We start from the raw sequence: 22,617 nt of genomic DNA, 5'->3' as shown, positions 1-22,617 counted from the left end.
TTGGCTTAATGGAGCTCTCTCCTTTTCTTTGAAAAACCTGTTTTGTGGGAAAAGTTCTTTAAATTAATTTCTGTTCGTTTTTTGTTGACATAGTCTTTTTCATGGAAAAAATAATATTTTATATCTTTTCAATTTTTTTTCTGTGAGAATCCATAGTATGGGTTGCTATTTGTATGTAAGAGAAACTTTTGAACAGTTTTTAATCCTGACACAAACAGTATTTTTTAGTTAAACTTTATAGCTTTTGAAGTTGACCTGAAAAATAAAACTTAATATCATTCCCAAAAGATTCTATCTATGCACTTTGAAACCTGGATACACTTACACTCTTTTTATTTATTTAAAATGTAAAAGCAGAAATAGTAATAGTAGCATCCCCAAAAGTTTCAACTTAATACCCCCATTCGTTCTCAATATATTGCTGAGGCGTCTTATTGGCAACCATAAACACAATGCCTTTAGATTTAATTTAAAGCAACATATAGTTTTGAAGCATAATGGGTCAATTGCATAATTATGTTGGGTTGACATGCTTAATATACATAAAGACATTGTTGCTGGACCGTGCCATTATGCTGAACAAAATGGCTGTCTCAAAATTTTTATTGGATGTGTTTGGAAAATGCGATGGCTTGAGAGAAGGACTGCTTGCACTCCAATCTTCTCCACTTCACGTATCTAGTAAAAACATTTTAAACAAGTAAAAACAAAGTGAAAACATTATAAATGTATTTTGTTTTCAGTAAAGTGTAAATTATATTCTGGTCCTGAGAAGGTGCGGGGGTTGTCAGCCCTACTCATGTTGATTTTTGCTCGTTTTGAGTTTGGCTCAGTCATTTATTGTACGATTTAAATAAAAAAAATAGGTTTCAAATGTTTTAACTTTTTTCACTTTGATAAATAAAAAAATATTTAAAAATATTAAACGAACAATCCAAAGCCATTTTTTCAGAAAATTGTAAATTATGTTCTGGTCTTGAGAAGGCATGGTGGTTGTCAAAGACATGATTCTAGACTTTTCAACTAGGCTGAACAAAATGGCAATTTCAAAATTTCGATTAGTTGCGTTTTGGGAATTGATGGGCGTGGGTGAGTGGGGCTTTTTACCCTCCAATCACTTTTGATTAGTAAAAACGGCACTAGTCCTTTTAATTTACAATCGAATGAACCTTTTCAAAGTTTCCACGACAAAAATGGACATCTCGAAATATATTATAAATATATCGAAATATTTTTTAAGTATAAAATATACGCAAGAGGGTAACTAAAAAAAAGATGTCAAGTTAATGGCGATTTAAGCTTCCTTCAGATTACGCGACAAATATTGAGTAAAAAATTAAATATCACTAGAGAGGCATCAAAATTTTAGTAACTTCTCAAAATATTCTTTTCGCCTCTCTTAATTTTCTTCTTCACTGATTAAAGTCTTATTCCTATTTGTAGGAATGGAGCCTAACTACTTCTTCCTAGAATCGTTAATAAACCAATAGAGTAACTGACTATCATGCAGCCTGCATCTCTGACATCCGTGACGGTTCTATTCATGAGCTCCATCTTGTCACCTTAATTTGCTTCAGTCTTTTCTCGACATATATAATTCTTCTTTTATTATCATCTTAAGTCCATCAAGCCCAGAGTTACTCAAAAAGGTAGTCTATATCAGCACACTATTTTACCATTATGGCAGTCTGGCACGTACGCAGAGGGGCATGTTTAATTTCCCTATGGTTTCTTGGGATTTCTGGCAAAAGCAGAACTAGATACATGTGTGAAGCCTTTTTTGGGGGGATTTTACAGCATACAATTATCCGGTCAAGTCACTGCCCAATTATTAACCCATTTTCTGTCTAGATTTTTACCCTCTTTGGAGTAATTAGCGATTGTACTGTTAATTTTTTTTTTGTAAAGAGAGTTTGCTTTCCACAGCAAAATAGAATTATCCTTGATATTAGGGCGTTTATCGCCCCTTTCTAGGATAAAGTACAGCTTTTAATGGATCAATTTTGGAAATTATCATTTTTCATTAAAAATCGACGTTTTGGCAATAGATGAACTACCCCCCCCCCCCAGAACCCATATTGCACTGTTAACCCTAAAATCTCCCATTCAGTGGGATATAAAAGATTAATCACTAGTTCAAAATCGCTATGAACATAACCTGAGCCTAAAACATATTTTTGAGGCTTCAGTCTTCTTCCCCCCATCCGCTACAATACTATAGATTAAAGTTAATCTGTAATTTCCGATATACATGCTTTTTGCATTTCTTTAGTTACTAAATAAAAAAAGTACTACTTTATAACTGCTGTTTCAAAGGATTTGCCCCCCCCCCCCCGAAAAAACTTCCTGCGTTCGTGCCTGATGGCAGTACCATGCTAACTTGTATACCATTTTATGACCAAGCATCACATTACACACTAAAAGTCAGCCTTTTAGGACCTAGAGTGGCTATTTGGTCTCTCTTCAAATAGAAACAACAGATGGGTGTAAAGAATACCATCCCTGGGGAAAATAATCCAAATGGAGGTGTTTCGTCTTTCAAAGCTGTTCTTCAAATACTCAGTGCGGGCACATTTTAAAGGAATCGATGCAACTCATGTTCATTTTTATACCACAACGCCACAGAAAAATTAAACTTCTCGCAATAAAGTAAATTTTGTTAGTTTTACCATTTAAAATTGAACATTTAAGGAGAGCCTGAACCTATCATTCAACCTAAATTGCGATGAGCGAAGGAGATATTATCGTAAAGTAAAGATGGGTAAAAACTTTCTTTCCTGTGAGGATGATGAGATTGTCATCAATAGATGAAACTAAAACGACTTATTAAATGAAAAGGGTCGGATGGACTACGCCTTTCTCATATTTATTATCCGTCAATTCCAATTTAACTCATATTAGTACAGTCTTGTCTTGATTCATGTACGACATTAAGAGTGGAAAACCTTTTCCTCTTCTTTATCTGCCTTCTTATATTTCGTCCTGTCTTGATTCGTGTATGACATTTAAAGTAGACAACGTTTTCCTCATTCTTTACTTGCCTTCTTATTGCTACTACACCATAACTTGTAAATACACCCCTACTTGACAGCCTGCCTATGCAGTCTTAAACCTATTACCTTGACTTATTACTTATTCATGCTCACAAGTATTATTCTACGTTGGGAGCGGCAACCCATAATAAATAGCATAGCTAGAAAGAGCCTATTCAGCCCAAAAGTAAAAAACAAAGCAAGTTAACACCCCATCATTTATCATAACACGGCTATAGTCTGGCTGCCGAGGAGATTTTGGGTGCTTGTGATTAATTTTAAATTTGTCAAGTCCCAAGTACACATCGTCCCATTCCAATTGTACCACTTTTAAATACGAAAATTAATTAGCAAACTGCGCAACTAGTGCACCTCCAAGAATATAATTTAAACTTGTTATTTTCAAAGTCTTTTTCATACAAATTGGGTTGCTTGTTTTGGATCACTTGCAAGATGATTCATATTGAAAGAAGATGCAAATTTTAATAATAAGGCCAGATGCCCCCCTTCCATTTCTTAAAATAGTAAGTGCCCTATCATGCCAAGTGTTTTAATCATTAACTTATATTAAAAAGAAATTACCGTGGTGTGAGCTCTAGCAAGTGTCGTGCTATCACTGGTGTCTTCAGGATGGTTTTCAGCAAGAACAGAGCCCAAAATCAGTGCAGATCTTCTACGTAATACGCGTTCATTTGCTCCTATTACTCCGCACCTTTCTTCTGAGCTTTTATTTGCACATGATCTGAGACTAGATAATGTAGAAGTACCTAAAATATACAAAGAAAAGAGTGTGTGTAAGAGTGGCCAGATGGGTCGCATTCAAGCCATTTTGGGGCTTTTTGAGACGATTGCGCATTGAATTGTCTGAATCGGTATATTTTTTGAAGGGAAAATCGTTCATTCGGCGCATTTTCACGTAAAAATGGGACTTTCGGTGCATTTTCACTTTCAGGCTGCGCAACCTTCAGGCTGACCAAGCAACTGGCAACACTGTTGTGTGTATCAGTGTCTTTGCGAAACTATAAGACTGGTCAGTACTTTTGGAGATTATTTTGTCCTACGGAGGATATTTTTTCCAAGGCTGAAATTAGAAACACCGCAAGTAAACAATTGTTCAACAAACTACTGATGGCTTTTTGATATGATAAAAAATTATAGGACATAACTATTTTATTTAGAAGCTAGACAGAGAAAGACAGGAACGTTTTACTCAAGCTTTCGGAATAAAAAAAAATTCTCAGTTGACAATTGATTGGAACATCTATTTTAATACTGATTTATTTAAGTTTGAGATTTCGACCAAAATTTAGTATTTTGAATACGGAAGCTTTGTAAATACTTTAAATAGAAGTTTAAAATCATTTAATCAGATTTGGTATGCTGTCTTCCAGGTGGATAGAAGAACATTATACTTTCAACTTCCACACTTAAACCGACTAAAATTATTTTCCAAGAGATTGTTAGCAAAAGGCCATCTCAATCTTTGCACTTGACCACTGAGCTTCGTGCAGTGACGCAACTTCGTCAAAATACTAGGAAGGGACAAAGTTGAAGCCAATTTCCCCAAATCAAGTTTAAATGACATTGAAAACTGAAAAATGAGCCATTTAGTACCACAAAGGTAAAGATAGGCCTACACTACAAAAAATTACCCGTTTCTGTGGATGCTTCAATTATACAGGATTTTGAAAGTTTTGACAAGATTTCTGAAGAAACCAAATTTCATCTGCGGGGGTTCTGGGGTCTGGAAGGGCAAACCGAAGTCCGGAAGGGACCGGTGCCCCTACCCCACAGAAAATTATGCCCTTAATCTCGTGTTGAGAAAAAAAATATACCAAATACTTTGTAAAATTTAGCATTGATAAATTTGGTTGCTGGTTTAAAGTTTCTACAGAAAAGTTTGGTTAACAAAATCATCCTTTTGCAGCTTCGGAAATACACGTTGGACTATTAATTGCAGGTTTGAATAGCTTTTTTAGGAATATTAAGCAATTATGGCTTTTCAAAGTAAAATCAGTAAGCCCTTTCTTCCGAAATAAAATCCATGATATTCCATTTTGTTTAAATATGGCATCTTTGGTCATACACAAAGTGGAGGGACAAGGCCGTTCCAAGAAGTTCATTGCGAAGTGTTGTCCTGTTTTAATAGATGCTTTGACCTTGAACCATACTTAATTATTTGAGAACTTAACATTCAAAAAATTAAAACAAGATAATAAAGAAAAACTTCAAAATACAATAAAGATTCAAGGGATTACTGCGTCAGTACCTATGGCCAAAAATATTGTATTTTTAACAGGCGTGAGTTATACCAATTCAACTCAATTCAATTTATTTTTGACTCGTGAACAAAACAAAAGAGGGTTCGTAGCCCTAGTGACAGAGTAAGACAAAAAATAAAAAATAAAATAAAAAGAGAAAACAAAAATACCAAGAAACTCGCTTTCCGCGGCAGAAATAAAGTCAAAACTATTAAATATTCTAATAAAAATAGAATTGCGGGACGATGGAGGGAAATACAAAAGAGTTTACAGGATTATTTACTTTAATGTTTGCTAGATACAAGTTTTGCTAGATCCAAGAAATTTTTTGTCCGATTTACAAATAAGAAAACGCTTATAAACAAGCTTTTGATGCGTTTTAAAGTTTTTTCGGAGCTCTTACTCCTTGGCGTGAGGTTAATACACGATAATCGTTAGTCAAGTTCATGTGATCCCTACATCTAGGCTGGAAGAATGTAAAAGAAATTCAGCCTTTTTTAGTAATTTGTTCAAGTTGATTGGACAGCAGGATCGGGGTTGTGAAATGATATATTTCAGGCTAATACTAGCACGGTTTTCCTGTCTTAAGAGGACTAAGTTATAACTTAGGTGTTATGGTAGAAAATAGGCTAAATATATTTGCGAGTCTATTCTAGGAGATTTTTCTTGTAACCCATAGGATGTGATGACTATCCTAGCAAAAAAAAAAAAAAGAAAAAAAAAAAAAAAAAAAAGATAAATTAGCTCTAATCAAATTAAATTATTAAGCATCACTTATAATGTATAAACTTGCAGTTTTAGCAGACTAAAATCCTATAATGGCACATTTTCTATCATTGTAATTTTTTGGCATTTGCCATTCTAACATTTTCTATCATTATACTCCGAGGGTAGACTCCTGTTGTTTCGTGTTTATTTATAGTCTTGAAATTTTCAATACACCTTGTGACAACCGGAATAAGTTCAAAGAGTTGCCAAAAAGGCAGCAAACATAATTTCAGCTATTCATACAGCAATATTGATTTCATAGCATTGAAAAAGCACTGTTCACTGAGTCTCTCGATGAATTTAGGAGTTCTTTTTTAGCTGTGTGCATGATCATTTTCCAGCAAATTACTTAAAGACGCTATTTAATCCGCATTAAAGACTATATCAAAGAATAAGCAAAAAGCATCTTATTTTTTCAGTTTTTCTGTCCAAGAATTATAATATTTAATTGTAACTTTTATGATGGACAAAACTGGAACATTCATATGACACTGAAATATAACCTAATTTTTTATCTTCAATGGGACTAAAGCCATATTGACCCCCATTCTAAAGATATAATTGAATATAAATTGATGTTAATCTATATGTTTACATGTACAATATAAAAATACATTTTGAAAATAATTCTTATACAAATTTAAAGACCCTTGTAATTGAACAATCGTTCTTGACAGATTGGGACAGAAATTTCAACTTTAGCGTAAGAAGTGGAGAGCTAAGAAAATAAGGCCCCTCCCACGTATATGGAAGAGTTATGACGGTTTGAATAAGTTCTATGTCATTTTAGCTGCCTCTCTATTTCCTCATTGATAACCTTAAATTTCCATAGGGGTTTATACAGCTGAGCCTTTTAGGCAACTCAGATTCACCCATTTTGGTGGCTCCCACGTCCCCTCCCTCTAAAAAAGTCACAAGCTCCCATTGCCTCCATCTCCTCTACAACTAACAATTCAGATTTTACCTTACCCATCAGTATCCCTTCCTCCAAAATTGTTTAATCGATGCCCCAAGCAGTTTCTGAGGCAACACAAATTAGCTATTTAGATAAAGTTATTAAAGAATTTTCTTTTGGTCTACATTGCTATTTCACCAGGAATAAGTTTTTTAGTTCAACGGGGGTTTACAGTACCAAATTGTTTAAACATAATCGAGTCCAGAGCGTTTATACCCTTTCCTCTCTGACCCCAACCTCCCAAAAAATCCAGATTCGAAGTCCACTTACCCCTCTACAATCCCTGCAAGTTTTGACTTAAATCCCCAAAATTGTTTAATCGATGCCCCAAGCAGTTTCTGAGGCAACACAAATTAGCTATTTAAATAAAGTTATTAAAGAATTTTCTTTTGGTCTACATTGCTATTTCACCAGGAATAAGTTTTTTAGTTCAACGGGGGTTTATAGTACCAAATTGTTTAAACATAATCGAGTCCAGAGCGTTTATACCCTTTCCTCTCTGACCCCAACCTCCCAAAAAATCCAGATTCAAAGTCCACTTACCCCTCTACAATCCCTGCAAGTTTTGACTTAAATCCCCAAAGAAATCTCTAGGATGTTTAACACACACCGTTTTGAAGAACTGCTAACACAAAATGTTTTTAATTACCTTGCTCCTTCATCATAAGTAAATATCATAGGTTCTAAAGAATCATATGGTGCAAAAATTCGAGTAGGATTGGAGTGCATTTTTAACCCCCTTCCCTCACTATGGTAAAAAATCAGGTCCACTTGGTCCTCTACTCTCCATGACAGTGTTAAATAGATATTCAATCCCTTTCCAAGACCTTTAAAGCAGATAGACTGTCTTTAATAGCCATAACATATAGTTTCCTGGTTTTTCAAGTTAAAATTTAAGGCGCAAATTCCTTTCCCGAAAAATCACTCAAAGTGTCAATTTTATCTGCCCCAACATTCATAAGATACGGAATATATGCTACTATGATAAACTGGCAACATGTGGTATCTTTTGATTTACCTCGCTAAAGAGCCTTGAATAGATTAAAAAACACATAGGGACCTACAATGGTGAATTTGAATTTCTCTTACCAACACTCCTTCTCCAAAAGTATCTAGAAATTTAAACTCCACCCCTTCAGCCGTACTCGAAGTAAAGTAAAATTGTTATTCTGACTACCAAGACACTTTCACCTTCTTTTTATTTAGGTTTAAATTATCCCCCAAACTACAGTTCAACATCCGCTTGTATTCCCTGAAATATTACTGACAGTTTCAACGTGATACCCAAAGCCCTTCTCAAGATACAGGCGTTACGCTATTTTGATAACTAGGCAAAACATAGCGTCATCTAATTTCCTCACCATTTATCCGTGCATGTTTAACGCCCTTAAGAGCTCATACTGCAGATACCTTATTTTACAACAGTGTCTTTAGACCTCGGTGTCTTTTGAATCGTTCAATCCTAACTCATTCTTCCTCAAAAGCTCCAACTTCATTTCGCAAGCCATTCTCAAAATATTCCCAATAATTAAGAGACTCAGGTACACACAGCGCTTTAACGTTTACTTCCGCATATCCGCATAATCACTAGGTCCGCATATCGTTTCCATAATATACCCTAGGGAAACTCTGAAAAGCTTGGCTAAGCTGATGATCTCCAAGAGCCCCTAGCTGATCGGGCGACCAAAACTATACAACGTCGTCCTTTCTTCTAAAAACTATACATGAATAATGGGCAAAATAAACAATTCTGGAACATTACTCCTGTGGCTTCGAGGGTGGCGTGGACTCCGGGATATACTCAACCGTTTGACGTTTCTGACCAAAATAACTACCCTGAAATTTTAATTTAAAATCATGAGGGATACAGGGCGTCGGAGAGAGCAAAATGCATTTGAGGGGGGTTGGTGGCTCTGCAATCACCTTTGACACTTAAAAGTATAACAAGAACCCCTTCAAAGAGAAGTGTCTACAAAAAGACGTTGTTGGCTAAAAGTTTTTGGTTCTCACTTTTACAGAAAACTCGTAATCTTTTCTATTTTTCATTAACTGTGTTCGGATCACGTTAAGGATAAAAGTTTTAGCGGTAGGAATTTTTTTTTGCTTTTTTAGCCTTTTTCGGGAGCGAAGGTGTGCCCAAGAACAATTTTGTAAATTATGATCCTCTTAGCCCAAGTACTTGCAACTACAAGTGTAAAACTGATCAAGAAAAAAAAGTTTTTTTTCAAGATCATGCACACATACCCCTTTTTTCTACTAAAAACCCATCTGTAAAACATTAGTAATTTGGATAGTTACGGTCCTTGCGCCACTTACTTCAAGTCTTATTATCCCAGATATGATTATTGGTTTTCGGCAATTACGAATAAAGCAACCGTATGAAAATTTTGATAATGTTGTCTATGGATTATGAGGGACCAAGTTACAAACAAAAAACCCACGAAAAGGGGGCTTGGTAGCCCTCTAGTCAGTTTTACCTCTAAAAAAGGGTGTCTCCCGCTGGTCCCACAACAGAATACGTGATTCTTCTTACCCAGGAAATGGTCCCTAAAAGTTTCTAGACAGTGGATGCCCAAGATCATATGCGCCTTCCCTTTTTTTCTGTAACCTATTTGTAAAAAATTACCAATTTGTATTATTAATTTCCTTGTCCCACAGAGTTCAAGTCTTGTCATTAGAGAAACATTTATTCAGTTATCAGTTTTTACGAATGAAGAAATTATAATCAAAATTTCAGTCACTTGTCTTTGGACTAAAAGGGACAATATTAAAAAAAAAAAAAAAAAAAAAAAAAGCAAAAAGGGGGCTTCTTTGCCCTCTAGTTACTCTGACACTGATAAAGGACGATTAAAATTTTATTTCTGACAAAAAAAAGAGTTCCTTCCTAGGCTCTTGAGACAATTCCTTCCACAGAAAGCGGATAAAGAAAAGAAAGAAAAAGGAAAACTACATAATACACACGGCTGTTTACTAAAGTGCTTTCCCTAATTTTCTACATGTTTGGGAGTAACTACCGTATGTGTAAAAACTAGAACGTAGAGCATGGTTTTTACGCTCAAGTGCCTCTGAGACAAAAGTCAGCAAATAGTCAAGACAGGGAAGTTAGGGCCGCAATTCACATTTTGTTATGTTTTAGCGTGAAACTGTCTCTTTTCTTCTCTCTCAATAAATCCGATAGACTGGATTTTAAGAATAGATATGCAACCAGGCAACACCGACTTTCTTTTATTTTCTCATTCTGATTGGTTAAACTAAAAACAAACTTTAAGCTACAAATTTCTTCGTCGGCAAGACTTGTTGGCAGGACTAGTTGGCGAGTTTAATTATACCATAGCAATATCCCTAGGCTTTGCAATTAGAAAAATCTTGTAGGCCCGAATTCACATCACGAAGTCTCACCTGATAGTCAGGCGCCTAGACAGATGGAATAAGGCTTCCCAAGTGGGAATCCAATATATGACAATTTTAAACTTGCTGTACGATTTTTTTTTTAATGAATTTTAGCAAAAATATCAAGTAAGACCATTTGATAAGTAATTTTTTATTTTTTAAGAATATGGTCCAGTTAAATAAAAACTTAAGATTCAAGTTTTTTTTTTCTTTTTTTTTGTATATTTCAGCAGGGTTAAGATTCACACACTTTCCAAATAACAACAACCTCAGCACCAGTGCACTCAATACAATGCCATAAAACATCGTTCCACATACTTGGATATTACGCGAAAAGATATATTATATATTGGATATTTGGTGAAGCAACAGTGTTCTCCGAGAAAATTAATGAATCATGAAGAATTGAGCAGAACAGTAAGAAATTAATATAAAAAGGCAATTGAACAATAATAACAGATGACTCTCAATTTCATAGCTCAGAAGTAAATAAACTGTAATTTTTTGACATAAGAAAAAATCTAAGCTTAAATTAATGAGCCTAATAAACTATAAATATTTTCTAAATTCAGCTCGATTCTTTCTACTCGTCATGTAACTCCTATGTTCATTTTCTTTCTTTACTTTTAAATTGTACCTTTTAGGGGTTATTCACCCAAAGATCCCATTATAGGAATATCTAGCAGTGTATATCTTTGCAGTCACATTGAAGGTCACCAATTATTCAAACATAAAAACAAAGAAAGAATAAGTGCTTTAACAATCTTCTGAGGGTTTTATATATATCTTTATGTTATGAAATAACTACATATTATAAGTATATAATTATAGAATTATATAAATATATTATATAAATAATTTTATAAATAAAAAGTTTTATATTATATATATATATATATATATATATATATATATATATATATATATATATATATATATATATATATATATATATTTCAATAAGCATAGCATCATTTTAGTCTTGTATTTCATATAAAAAAAAGGCTACCAAAGTCCTTAGGAAAGACAACAGGTAAAATTTGATCCGAAATAGAAAATTCAAGGAACTCGTAGACACAGCCAATAGGAAAAAAGAGGGATAAACAGAACTAAAACAAAAGGTAGATATGATATAAAAATAATTATTTAAAGAGAATTGCTTTTTGAAATTCATCGCATGGAATTCTCTCACATATAAATTAATTGTACGTATCCTAGCTATGTCTTAGCACCATCATATCACCAAACGCCTTTACTATTTTTCAAAAAAAAAAAAAAATTGTTGCAAAGTGTTTAAATTAATACTTAACGACTGCTTTTGAAGACGCTAATCAAGTTTTCAAATTTAATTTCAGTAGGAAAATGTAACAATGCAAATTCTTCTCTTTTCTATTACATTTAAAGTCTGACATTAAATGGAAGCGACTCCCAATCGTAACTGTATTTTTGGTTGAAAAATAGTATAGGCACTGGGTGACTAAGATTGAGTCAGATAAGGGCTAGTAGACTATTTGTGTCCTTTTTTTACTCACTTTGAACGTCAACAGAGCTAACTACTGAGATGTTAGCATGTTGTTCATTTGTAAACATGGCGTGTTGAGATCTTCTTTGAGGTTCTTTAGCAGGAGGGAATGGAGGAGTATCGGCTCGAAGTCCCCAAAGGGTTTTTCCAAGCTTAAATTCAGCACCATTGACAAAAAATATAGGATTGGCGGCAAGTTCAGCTAAGATCATTTGGTCTCTTTCAGATTTAGACAGGTTCAAAATCTGAAAAAAAAAGTACTGAAATTAAAGAAATTATTCAGTCGTGCTTAGCCCCAAGAGCGATTTTTGCTTAGTTGGTCAAAAGGTGACAACAGCAATATCTCAGGAACAGTTTGGTGTGTTCAGTTGAAACCAAAAGGGCTTGTTGTGGCAGATGTCGAACTAACCAAAAGAAAATATTTGCATCTTATTACTACTGCTTCTACAAATACTACTATATTCCTGCTTCTTCTCGTACTACTACTACTGCTAGTATTATTACTACTTTTACTACTACCGCTGCTACTAAAGCTAAGGCTACTACTATTAATTCTACTGTTACTACTACTACTGCTGCTACTAAAACTAAGGGTATTAAGACAAACAAAATTAATTGGGAAATACTGAAAATGTATGGAAATAAATCGAAAAACACTTTGTCCACACAGGTTGTTAAGTTGAGGTATCAGAAATATTTCAGGGGCGGTTGATGGTACTAAGTTTTAAATTCCCGCGTATGTTGAAGGAGATATTGAAAAAACTAAAGGTGCTATGCGCATACTGCTACTAATACTACTACAACTATAACTAACCCCCATGCCTTCTCAAGACCAAAACATAAATTTGCAATTTACTGAAACAGAATAAATTTTAAATATTTTCACTTCTTTGACTAATAAATCAATTCTTTAAACCTTAAGCAATAAATATTAGCATACGTATATTAAACTGGCAATCCACGGCCATTTTTTTTCAGTGAAGTGCAAATTATGTTCTGGTCTTGAGAAGGCATGGGGGTTGTCAACACTACTCTTGTTAATTTTTGCTCGTTTTGAGTTTGACTCTGTTATTCCTTGTAATTTCTGTTCATTTTGGGTTTCATTTATTTATTGATCGTCATTTGTGGTAGTTTTACACTTGGAAGATTACTTGACTTTATTTCTGCTCATTTTTGGTTTAATGTAGCTCTTTACTTTTCTTTGAAACATTTGTTTTGTGGAAAAAGTTTTTAAATTAAATTATAAAAAGATATGCTTTATAATTACCTTTTACACAAAGGCGACTATAAATAATACTACCGATAAGTCACAACACTAAACCAGGTGACACCGAAATAGATACGTACCTCAGTATGTTCAATACTGCGGTTTTCATTTCCTTACGGGAGTAAGTAGTTCCTACTTTCTTTGAATCTTTCCTTGTGAGTTCGTTTCGTCGCATTGGAGGACATCCTGCTTTCTGTTTGGCCCTAAATGCATTGGCAAAAGAGCACAACTTTTGGCAAGCTACCTTTAAAGTTTAAACACAAAATATAACCAAGCCATCGCAGCAATCCTTACATTGTTGCAAAAAATGGTGCGGCTAATCCAAGCAAAAAGAAAAGTAGATGGAGTCCTCCACTGTCTCCATAGGCCTAAAACTGTGCTTTCGCGAACTCTAATTAGTAACAGCATACATTTTAATTAATCTGCCTATTATGCCCACTAGAAACGTATATCGACTTCTTTTTAATCCTTTCAACATCCTTTCAGGTTGGATTTTCCTTCAGATGTTCTATGAGAGGTAAAAATACAAGGAAAAGACAATCCTCACACGTCAATAGTGAAAACACACCCTAAAACCAGAAGTTATAAAAAAGAAATCGACATTACCCGATTTCTAGGCTATTTAGCCAATTTTGAAATAGAGGCTATTCAATTTCTAAGTATGTGGAGGACGAAATTCACGGTTTCATAACAATAAGAATACAAATTTATTCGCTCAAGATAATCCTTCGCAGTATAAAATAAAATATTTCATTAATATTCTTGCCACCACATGGATTGTATTGTAAGATATATTATCCAACTGAAATTCGCAAATTATAACTGACATATACATTTATTGGCATTAAAAGGCCTCCCTGCAATTATTTTCAGATTTACTATTTTGGGTGGTTTTCGTATTGAGTTAGTGGATAACATAAAACAGAGGAATACTTATTCAAACAAGATATTACGCTTTCAGCGCAACTTTTGCAGCAGAAATGAACAACAAATAACAAAGAGGACTATGTAATGAAGACAGACAGAATTTAAGAGTTTTCAGGGTCTTAGCTGAAATTGCATAAAGTAATGACGTTTGGTCCTTTTTATTATTGGTTCCTTTTTTTCATTTTTTTTCGTTCACGGGTTATAATTTTAACCTAAAATATATAGAAACCCATAGTTCCTCCCACAATTATGTGACTGTCTTTGCGTTCTTCAGTTCTACCCCCCCCCCCCTACAAGAATAAAATCCGCAATACGCGTGAAAGATCTGAAATGACGGTCGTACAGCTCGAAAAATACAATTGGTACAATTAGTGACAAGTAGAATCAATCAAAAAAAGTAAATAAATAAAAAACAGAAAAAAAAATAAATCTAGTACCTTGTTCAAACGACAAAAAGTTGGCACAACAATAAACTGTTGTTAATTTTAACTGATAAAACATATCTGCCTAAAATCCGTCAAAATATCAGGAGTGGAGTATTTGATTATTGACCAAACTAGTGTACAGTCTATAATCTTTCACCAATTCACAGATCTCCACGACCAGATTCCGGGTATTTGAAAAATCAAAATCAATCCAAAATTGCTTATTCAGAACAAAGAAATAACTAGTTTATGTGTGATGTGGTAGTGTTTGTAACTGCCAATAAAGCTGCCCCAGTGGTATTAGGGGTTTAGATTGTTCTGTTTTTCATTGCAAGTAGTTTTGCTTTTCTTCCGTTTTCTTTTACGACTTTAATAAATTTATTCTAATACTGCAAGGAATTTAAAATATCTGCCTATCAGTAAATAAATCTTTATTTTAAAATTATGCACACGGCGTCCCCTGTTTAGAATGAACACTTTAGTTAGGAGCCTTTTTATTGCTTTTTGTGCAGAGACGGACGTTGTATACTATCCATAAGAAATCCTTGACTGCATTTACTCTGCTTCTTCATGCGCAAGTTACAAATAGAAAAGGGTTATTAGTTGTTTTTTTTTTTACACCACTTTTCAAAGGGTTAAAATAGTACCAAAATAGAACACAATGAGGAATACTATTTTTTAAAGCCAACGTGAGAACAAGACTATTTGGTTTTAAAGCGCATTCAACACTATCAAAGAAAATCTTCCACAATTTTTATTTTCAACCAATATACTTTGTAAGTCTTCCGAAAATTTACCCATTTTACTCAGCATGTACTCGATTTCCGAAATAGAAAAATGGAAACTGTCTAAATATTCCTTACTAATTTTTAATATGCTCATACTATTAGAAACAAACGAAGCCATAGAAATTAAAACAGACAATTAGACTTAGTGCAGACCACGGAAATATTTCACACTGACTTTGTTTTCAACGTTGCCACGTGTCCCACGATACTGTGAATTGTCTTTTCAGTTTATTTGTAGCTTTGAAAAATCTGTTGGTTTTGGGCATTGATCTTTATTTTTGAAAAGCGACCTTATAGAAAGGTATCAGTAAATATTATTCACAAAAATGTAAATAGTGCACTGGGCACACAGGCTTTTCAAGGCTGTATGACAAAGTTATTTATTTACAGTTTTGTATAACATGAAACATTGTTTATATTATTGAATTCTTTTTTCCAAAAATCCCCTACCATTTGGCTAATCTTGTTAACCATCCAACACTGTATGCATTATTAAATGCAAATTTCTGGTAATATTATGTCGATTTTAAATTATTCATCCTAAAAAAAAAAAAAAAATGAATGAAAAAAACTTGTTTGGATTTCCATAACTATACTTTAAGTGGTCACAGTTAGGCAACAAAATGTGAAGTTTGCGAGATTCCAAGTACTGAATGAAAACTTAAACATTATCAGTCATTGAAAGTAACACAACAGTAAGCCAATGGAAAACACACAAATTTGATAAAATACATAAGAAGAAAGAAAAAGAGTGATAAAGGGAAGGAGAGGAAGAGCAGAAGAGAAGACGAAAGGAGGTGGGGGAGAATGAGAGATGTTTGTGTTCAAGCAGCAGCACTAAATATTCAAAATACATAGTATTATGCTTTTTCCTTTTATGTCTTGAAGGAAACAGTTACTGAAGCATGTACCTAACAATTTTTACTGATTAGTCTTAAGATTGACCATATCTCAGACCAGAATATATCTCAGTCCATATCCAGAAATTTTTTTTACCCTCCCCCCTCCATCATCAACAAATGAAAACTTTAAACAAGCTATAAAAAAATAATGCAAGTTCTCCTGCGGACTTCATTTGTCCCTGAACTCACTCTCAGTATTCAAGCAACTATACATCAGCACTATTAAGCTTGAACAATCAGTGACAATATTTCTAATTTTTACTTGTATGAGATATCCCTCCCTCGAAATAAGAAAACTATTCATATAAACTGCAAAAAAACTTACCGAACCACTCAACTGGAAAGATTTCCAATTTTTTTCTACATGTGGCAGTATCCGCTTGTCCGAGTCCATCAGCTTTTCACCAGTTTCCGTTTCCAAGTCAAATAGGATGAGCCGTAGAGCATCGCACAAAGTTAAAGGCAGTCGGGACAGGTACTCAGGACCACAGTTGCAAACACCACAAAGGAATCTATAAAATCTGACAAAAAAGGGTAATTTGTTGGATATTTTGTTTCAAAAGCAAACATCAAATCACTAGCTTTTGTTTTCAAGTTTAAGACATTTCTGAGAGGTACTTATGACCACAATTGCAAAAACCACAAAGGAATCAATGAAATCTGACCAAGACTTTTTTTTTCATTTGCCTCATCAAGCTGTCTATCACCAGCTAGATTTTCTCACTCAATTTGAAAACGCAGAATACTCAATTTGAAAACACAATTAGGAGCTTTTTCATCGTCAGAAGCTATGATGCGATGTTATTTTATTCTCATTTTCGTGAAATCCTAGTATTTTGATTGCCTGCGTAACTCTACTAGTGTATTAATGCAATATAAACTGAAAAAAAAAACATAGCCGGGCTCTTTTTCTTTATCGCAAATAATTTATAAATAATTTTTTTTTTGTTAAATCAAACAAACAAAAAACATCGTTAAAATAAAATACAAAAGAAGACTTGTTATCACAATTTACGATCCAAGTCGAAAAGTTCAGTTATAAATTGATTATAATTTTGCTCATCAGCATAATTAGTGCTCGAGTCGGCATATTAAATCTTACTCATGGTTTAGCTGATTAAAAAGCGAAAAAGAAGAAGTGTTATATTATGGTTTCTAGAGAGATGAAATTATTCTAAGCTATTCTTAATTATTTCTAACTAGTTGCAATAAATTATTCTAAACAACTGCGGCAGGGCGTAAGATCCAGATCCACTGGACAACGGCCTCTGCCAATGGCTGCATCGACCCTTCCGAGTTACCCACAAGACTTTGGACCTAGCAGTCAGCTCTAATCCCGAGAAACATTACTGAACCTTATGCCAAGAAAAATTATGAATTCAGCGACAGCGTCCACGGCAAGTGACGCGGCTGTCGATATGTAAGCAAGCCAACCATGCTTTGGCATTTCTGGCAGGTGACGCGACTTCGAATATGAAGCAAGATCAAGAATAATTATTGGTTGCTGGAACGCCAGATCTGTTAAACAGGAAGCTACGCAAGCACTCCTTGTCCATGACATGGAAAAGCACAGTATTGACATATTTTGTGTTTCTGAGGCGGGAATCTCCGGTTCTGGCTCTAAAGTAACTATAGCACCCAGAACGTTACAACAGTTCCACTTTTTCTACTCTGGGGTAAACGAGAACTTGGGACCCCATGGTGTTGGTTTTATTATGACCCAAAGAACCAGAAACGCATTTTTTGAGTGGGATCATGTTTCTCCCCGACTGGCAAGGATTAGGCTTAAAGGAAGTCCTACAAAATATATCCATTCTCTCCGCATAAGTCCCTATTCGTGATGCCACAGTTAACGCTAAGGATGAATTACATGCGATATTGCAACAAATGTCTTCCCCACTTGCTGCATGAGACTAGCCGACTTCTTTTCGGGATTTCAACGCGAGATTGGTTTTGTCTGATACCCTCTCTCAAGTCCTTGGAAAGTTCAGACTGGGGCATTAACGTGAAAATGGGCTAAGACTGGTAAACTATGCCTTGACGAATGATCTTGTTGTCACCAACACCATATTTCAGCACAAGCAAAGCCATTTACGTGGCATTCCAGCGATGGTGTTACTAAGGCCAAAATTGACTTCATTCTCGTCCGCCAACGTTGGAGAAGTTCATCAATAGAATCGTGCCCTTATAACGGTGCGGACACCGGCTCAAAATCGGGGTCCGATCACAAGCTAGTCCTTGCAAAAATCCTAGTTCGTCTTGCATCTCAAAGAAAGAATAAACAAAAAGCCCGAATCGACATTGGTAAGCTACAAGATAAAGAAGTTCAACAAATTCTAAACATAGAGCTAACGAACCGTTTTGATGACCTAAACTTGAATGAGGAGGAAAACCGCGATTCTGAGCAAATATGGGAGACCTTCAAAACAGTGATGGGAGAGACCACTGAAGAGATCCTAGGCCCGAACGAAAGTGAAACGACAACATTGGATTACTACCAGAACTCTGTCAATAGTCGGAGAGAGAAGGAAAAAGATGAACGGCCCTAAAAATGTCACAAAAGAGTTGCGCAGACAGGTCAAGCACTCTGTTCGTCTAGAAAACCGCAAAATGTGGGAAGAGACTGTTTTGTGCAGCACGCACTCATGACACGACCAAACTCTACCAGATTCTCAAAGAATCGACTGGTAAGAAAGCTGCTTTGTTAGAAGTTGTCAGAGACAGATCAGGAAAAGTCATTAGCTGTCAAAAGGAGCGTTTGACCAGATGGAAAGGTCACTTCCAAACACTATTTAACCCATCCTCATCATCAACTCCTGGTGGTTTCCCCCTAGTGTTTAATACGAACCTTAATAATGTCGATCTGGACGCCCCAACAAGAGCGGAAATACTCAAAGCGATCAAGGCCCTTGAGAACAAGAAAGCCCCAGGCCAAGATGGTCTCCCCCGAAAATATACAACCAGTGCCCCAAGATGGCACCGGAGCAGCTCCATGGTATGGAGGACCAACACTTTTCCGAGGGATAGGGAGACGTAAGCTATTCTCTTTTTTTTTTTTACAAGAAACCTGGTAAAACTGAGGGCAAAAACTACTGCCGAATAAGTCTAATTGGCATTGCGGTAAAAATTTTTGGGATTATTCTCCTTAACCGCTTCAAGGAGGCAAGGGAGAAAAGAACCCGTAAAAACCAAGCCGGTTTCCGTCCTGGTAAAGGCAGTACTGATGATTACGCTTCATTATCCAGCAGTTTGAAAGGTATAATTTGCCCTTGATTCTGATATTTCTGGACTTCATATCGCCTTCGACTCGATCACTCACCAAAAACTTTGGAAAATTCTAGGAAATGACGGAATGCCCCTGAAATTTGTCAAAGTGCTTAAAGCATACTACAAGGGTTCAGTGGGCCGAATCCGAGATTACGGAGAAGAGACTGAAGAATTTCCGGTTAAGTTTGGAGCAAAACAAGGCTGCGTCCTGCCTCCGACTTTGTTTAATTACTTTATTGGCTGGGTGTTTGAAAATGAGTTCATCCATGAGTTCAGATTGGACAGGACGTTTCACTCAGAGACCTTGAATACACTGATGATGTCGGAATCCTCTCTGACACAGAGAAAGCTCAAACTGTGCTCGATGATGTGGTTACTTGGGCAGATTGCATTGGCTTGAAAATCAGTACACGGAAGACAAAATCTGTGGCTATAAATCACACTGATCCTATTTCAATAACTGTAAATCAAATATAGTTACACAAGGTCTTTGCTTCCCTTAGGAAACCATTGTTGGACCGGCGTGAAATTATTGCTCGAACTGAAGTTCCAGTTTACATGGCTCTGGTTCGAACAATCCTTTTTTATGGATGCGAAACCTGATCAGTGAAACACCTTCATGAAAATGCACTGAAGACGTTTGAGTATATCTGTCTGCGTAGCATCCTCAAGTTAAATCTGAACGATTGCATATCAAACTTGGATATACGACGAATGTGTAGCATTAAGAAAAGCGTTGCCATCACGATCAAGGAGCGTCGACTGAAATGGTTTGGCCATGTCTTACGGAGGCCAAAAGTGTACTTGCCTCGTCGAATCCTTCAAGATGAGCGCCTTAGCTCATAGAAGTGACGACAAGAAGGACAGCGGAGAAAATAGTGAAACTTGGTTAAATCAGACCTCGAACCTATTGGAGGGTTAAGAAAGCTCGGTCACAGATGGACAACCCAAAAGCTCCCATTTGCAAAGCAGCTGTCAGCAGACCATACTACAGGGTTCAAACGGGTATCGAAGATCCTTGATGCCGGGCAAGGTGGAAACACCTGATTTCTGCTACAAGTGCTAGCAAGTACGTAATATTTACTGAAACTTACCAATTAGATAGGAAGAAAAAGGGTAAATTACCCAAACATTTAAATTAACCATCGAATTATAATTGCGAAAATTACAAAAATGTCCCTTTGCCAACCATTTCAATTTTATTTATAAGTTTACTTTTGAAGTTAAATTTTCACCAAATTTATCAACGATGTTAGAGCTAAAATTTTTACACTGAATTCTAGAATAAACCAGAAAATTCTTCATCATACGCAGTTTTTCAGTTTTCCTATGCCAAAACCTACAATTTACATAAAAAATCGATGTTGAGCTAAGAATAGATATCCCCTAATCTCAAAACAGCGAGCTCAAAATGTTTCTTCGTGGTATAATGTCTGAGAGAAGACACAGTATCTAAAGAGGGAAAAACCAATTTCCCCAGTTTTCAAATCCTTTTGGGAAGTGGTGGTAGGTCAGAATCACAAAGTCTAGTTCCTATTTTCAGCAAAAACACATAGCAGACAAAATTGGAAGAAACATACTATGGAAATCATATTGGTAATATTTTGTTTCTTTTTTTTTCCTAGTTACGAATATCCCCTACCAGATAGTTCTCTCGAAAATCCAAAATGAAGATACTAAATTTTGAATATCTAGGGCAATCCTTTTTTTTGGAGGAGAGGGGGATTTGGGACGGAATTTTAATTTACGTGATATAATTAAGCAAAACAATAAGAAAATAAAAGGAATACCTGTCCCCATTGAGCAAAGTATGCTGGAGGCACAAAATACAATTACTATGAAACCATTGAAGACAATGAGAGCATTGTAACATCTTCTTCGACCAATCACCATCCCCACCACAGTAGCAGTAGACGCCTTCAGAATTTTTGATATGCTGGCTGTCCCAAGTGAGTGACTGCAGCTATAATAAGATCATTAATTAAATACTAAATTTACAGAAATAGATTTATTTGAGCTTAAAAAATAACATTATAATTAATAATGCATATAGTAGACAACTCTAAAGGAATTGGTTGAAAGTGACGAAAGCTAGAAATTTTGTCAGTATCGTCCACGTTCTCAACACGAGCAAATAAATCTTAAGTTTTATGTTCACTGTCCAATTCTCGGGTCTTTCCACCCACCAAACTATATTTTTGAAATTTGTTGTATATTGTATTTTATGTTAAAATATATTTGATAAAAATATCAAATATAACACGGGCTGAAAGTTGTTAAGAAAGACAATTTTCCTGTTTTTTTTAAAGAAAGTTTAGATCCTTCGCAAAGAGAAAGGTATCGTTATTATCACAATTCTGGCCCGGTGAATTGACAGGTCCGAGAACAATGAATCTAATAATCTTTATGCCTTGTCCTTTAAGGGCCGGTTACAGCTGAAGGCTTGTCGCAAAATACTTTGCTTCAATTGGAACAAAAAAATTAAGTATACAAGAGTGATTGAAATACAAATAAATTTGGCTAGAAAGAGTTGTATCGTCATGAAAATATTTTAGATTTAATTCACTCTATTTTAGCGACAAGTAGATAACCTTAAACTGCCAACAAAAATGGTCTGCGGCGGCACAACGCATGAAAGTATTTGTTTTTCTAATTTTTCAAACTCAGTCGACATTTAAAACTACTGTAATGATTTAACTTTTACATATGATGATTATAAGCTTTATTATGATAAACTTTACTACTTAAGTTATACTATGTAAGCTTTACATATGATGATTATAAGCTTTATTATGATAAACTTTACTACTTAAGTTATACTATATAAGCTTTACATATGATGATTCCGCTAGTTATCGCCACGTTATCTCCGATAAAATGTATGATTTATTCTCAGAACTCCTTACTCTTGATTCTTTATTATAATGTCTTAGAATTACAAAGAAAGAAAGAAAAAAAAATAAGATCGAGAATGTTTTTTTAAACAAATATTTAGGGAGGTCAACCGCTTCCCTTCTTCAGCTCTATAAGAAACAGTTGGAAAGAAACATGGCCACATGTTTTTAACAAACATGTGAACAATACAAACTGGATAGAAAATCAACTGATAAAAA

The 22,617-nt window shown here is 35.1% G+C and overlaps 1 protein-coding gene across 1 annotated transcript in view; it reads right to left on the bottom strand.

Moving 5' to 3' along the window:
• The window catches only part of LOC136033313 (uncharacterized), a 74,683-nt gene that overhangs the window by 5,002 nt on the left and 47,064 nt on the right, over window positions 1–22,617 (bottom strand). Inside the window, exons 5-8 of the mRNA XM_065714091.1 lie at window positions 21,295–21,467; window positions 16,563–16,758; window positions 11,939–12,173; window positions 3,615–3,799 (exon numbers count right to left, since the gene is read on the bottom strand). Of these exons, the coding sequence (XP_065570163.1) occupies window positions 3,615–3,799; window positions 11,939–12,173; window positions 16,563–16,758; window positions 21,295–21,467 (789 nt within the window). The remainder of the gene's footprint in view (window positions 1–3,614; window positions 3,800–11,938; window positions 12,174–16,562; window positions 16,759–21,294; window positions 21,468–22,617) is intronic.

This window comes from Artemia franciscana, chromosome 1, assembly GCF_032884065.1.
Source record: "Artemia franciscana chromosome 1, ASM3288406v1, whole genome shotgun sequence".
Taxonomy (NCBI): domain Eukaryota; kingdom Metazoa; phylum Arthropoda; class Branchiopoda; order Anostraca; family Artemiidae; genus Artemia; species Artemia franciscana.
Note: the sequence above shows the minus strand (reverse complement) of the source record. Positions and strands in the feature narration are given on the sequence as shown.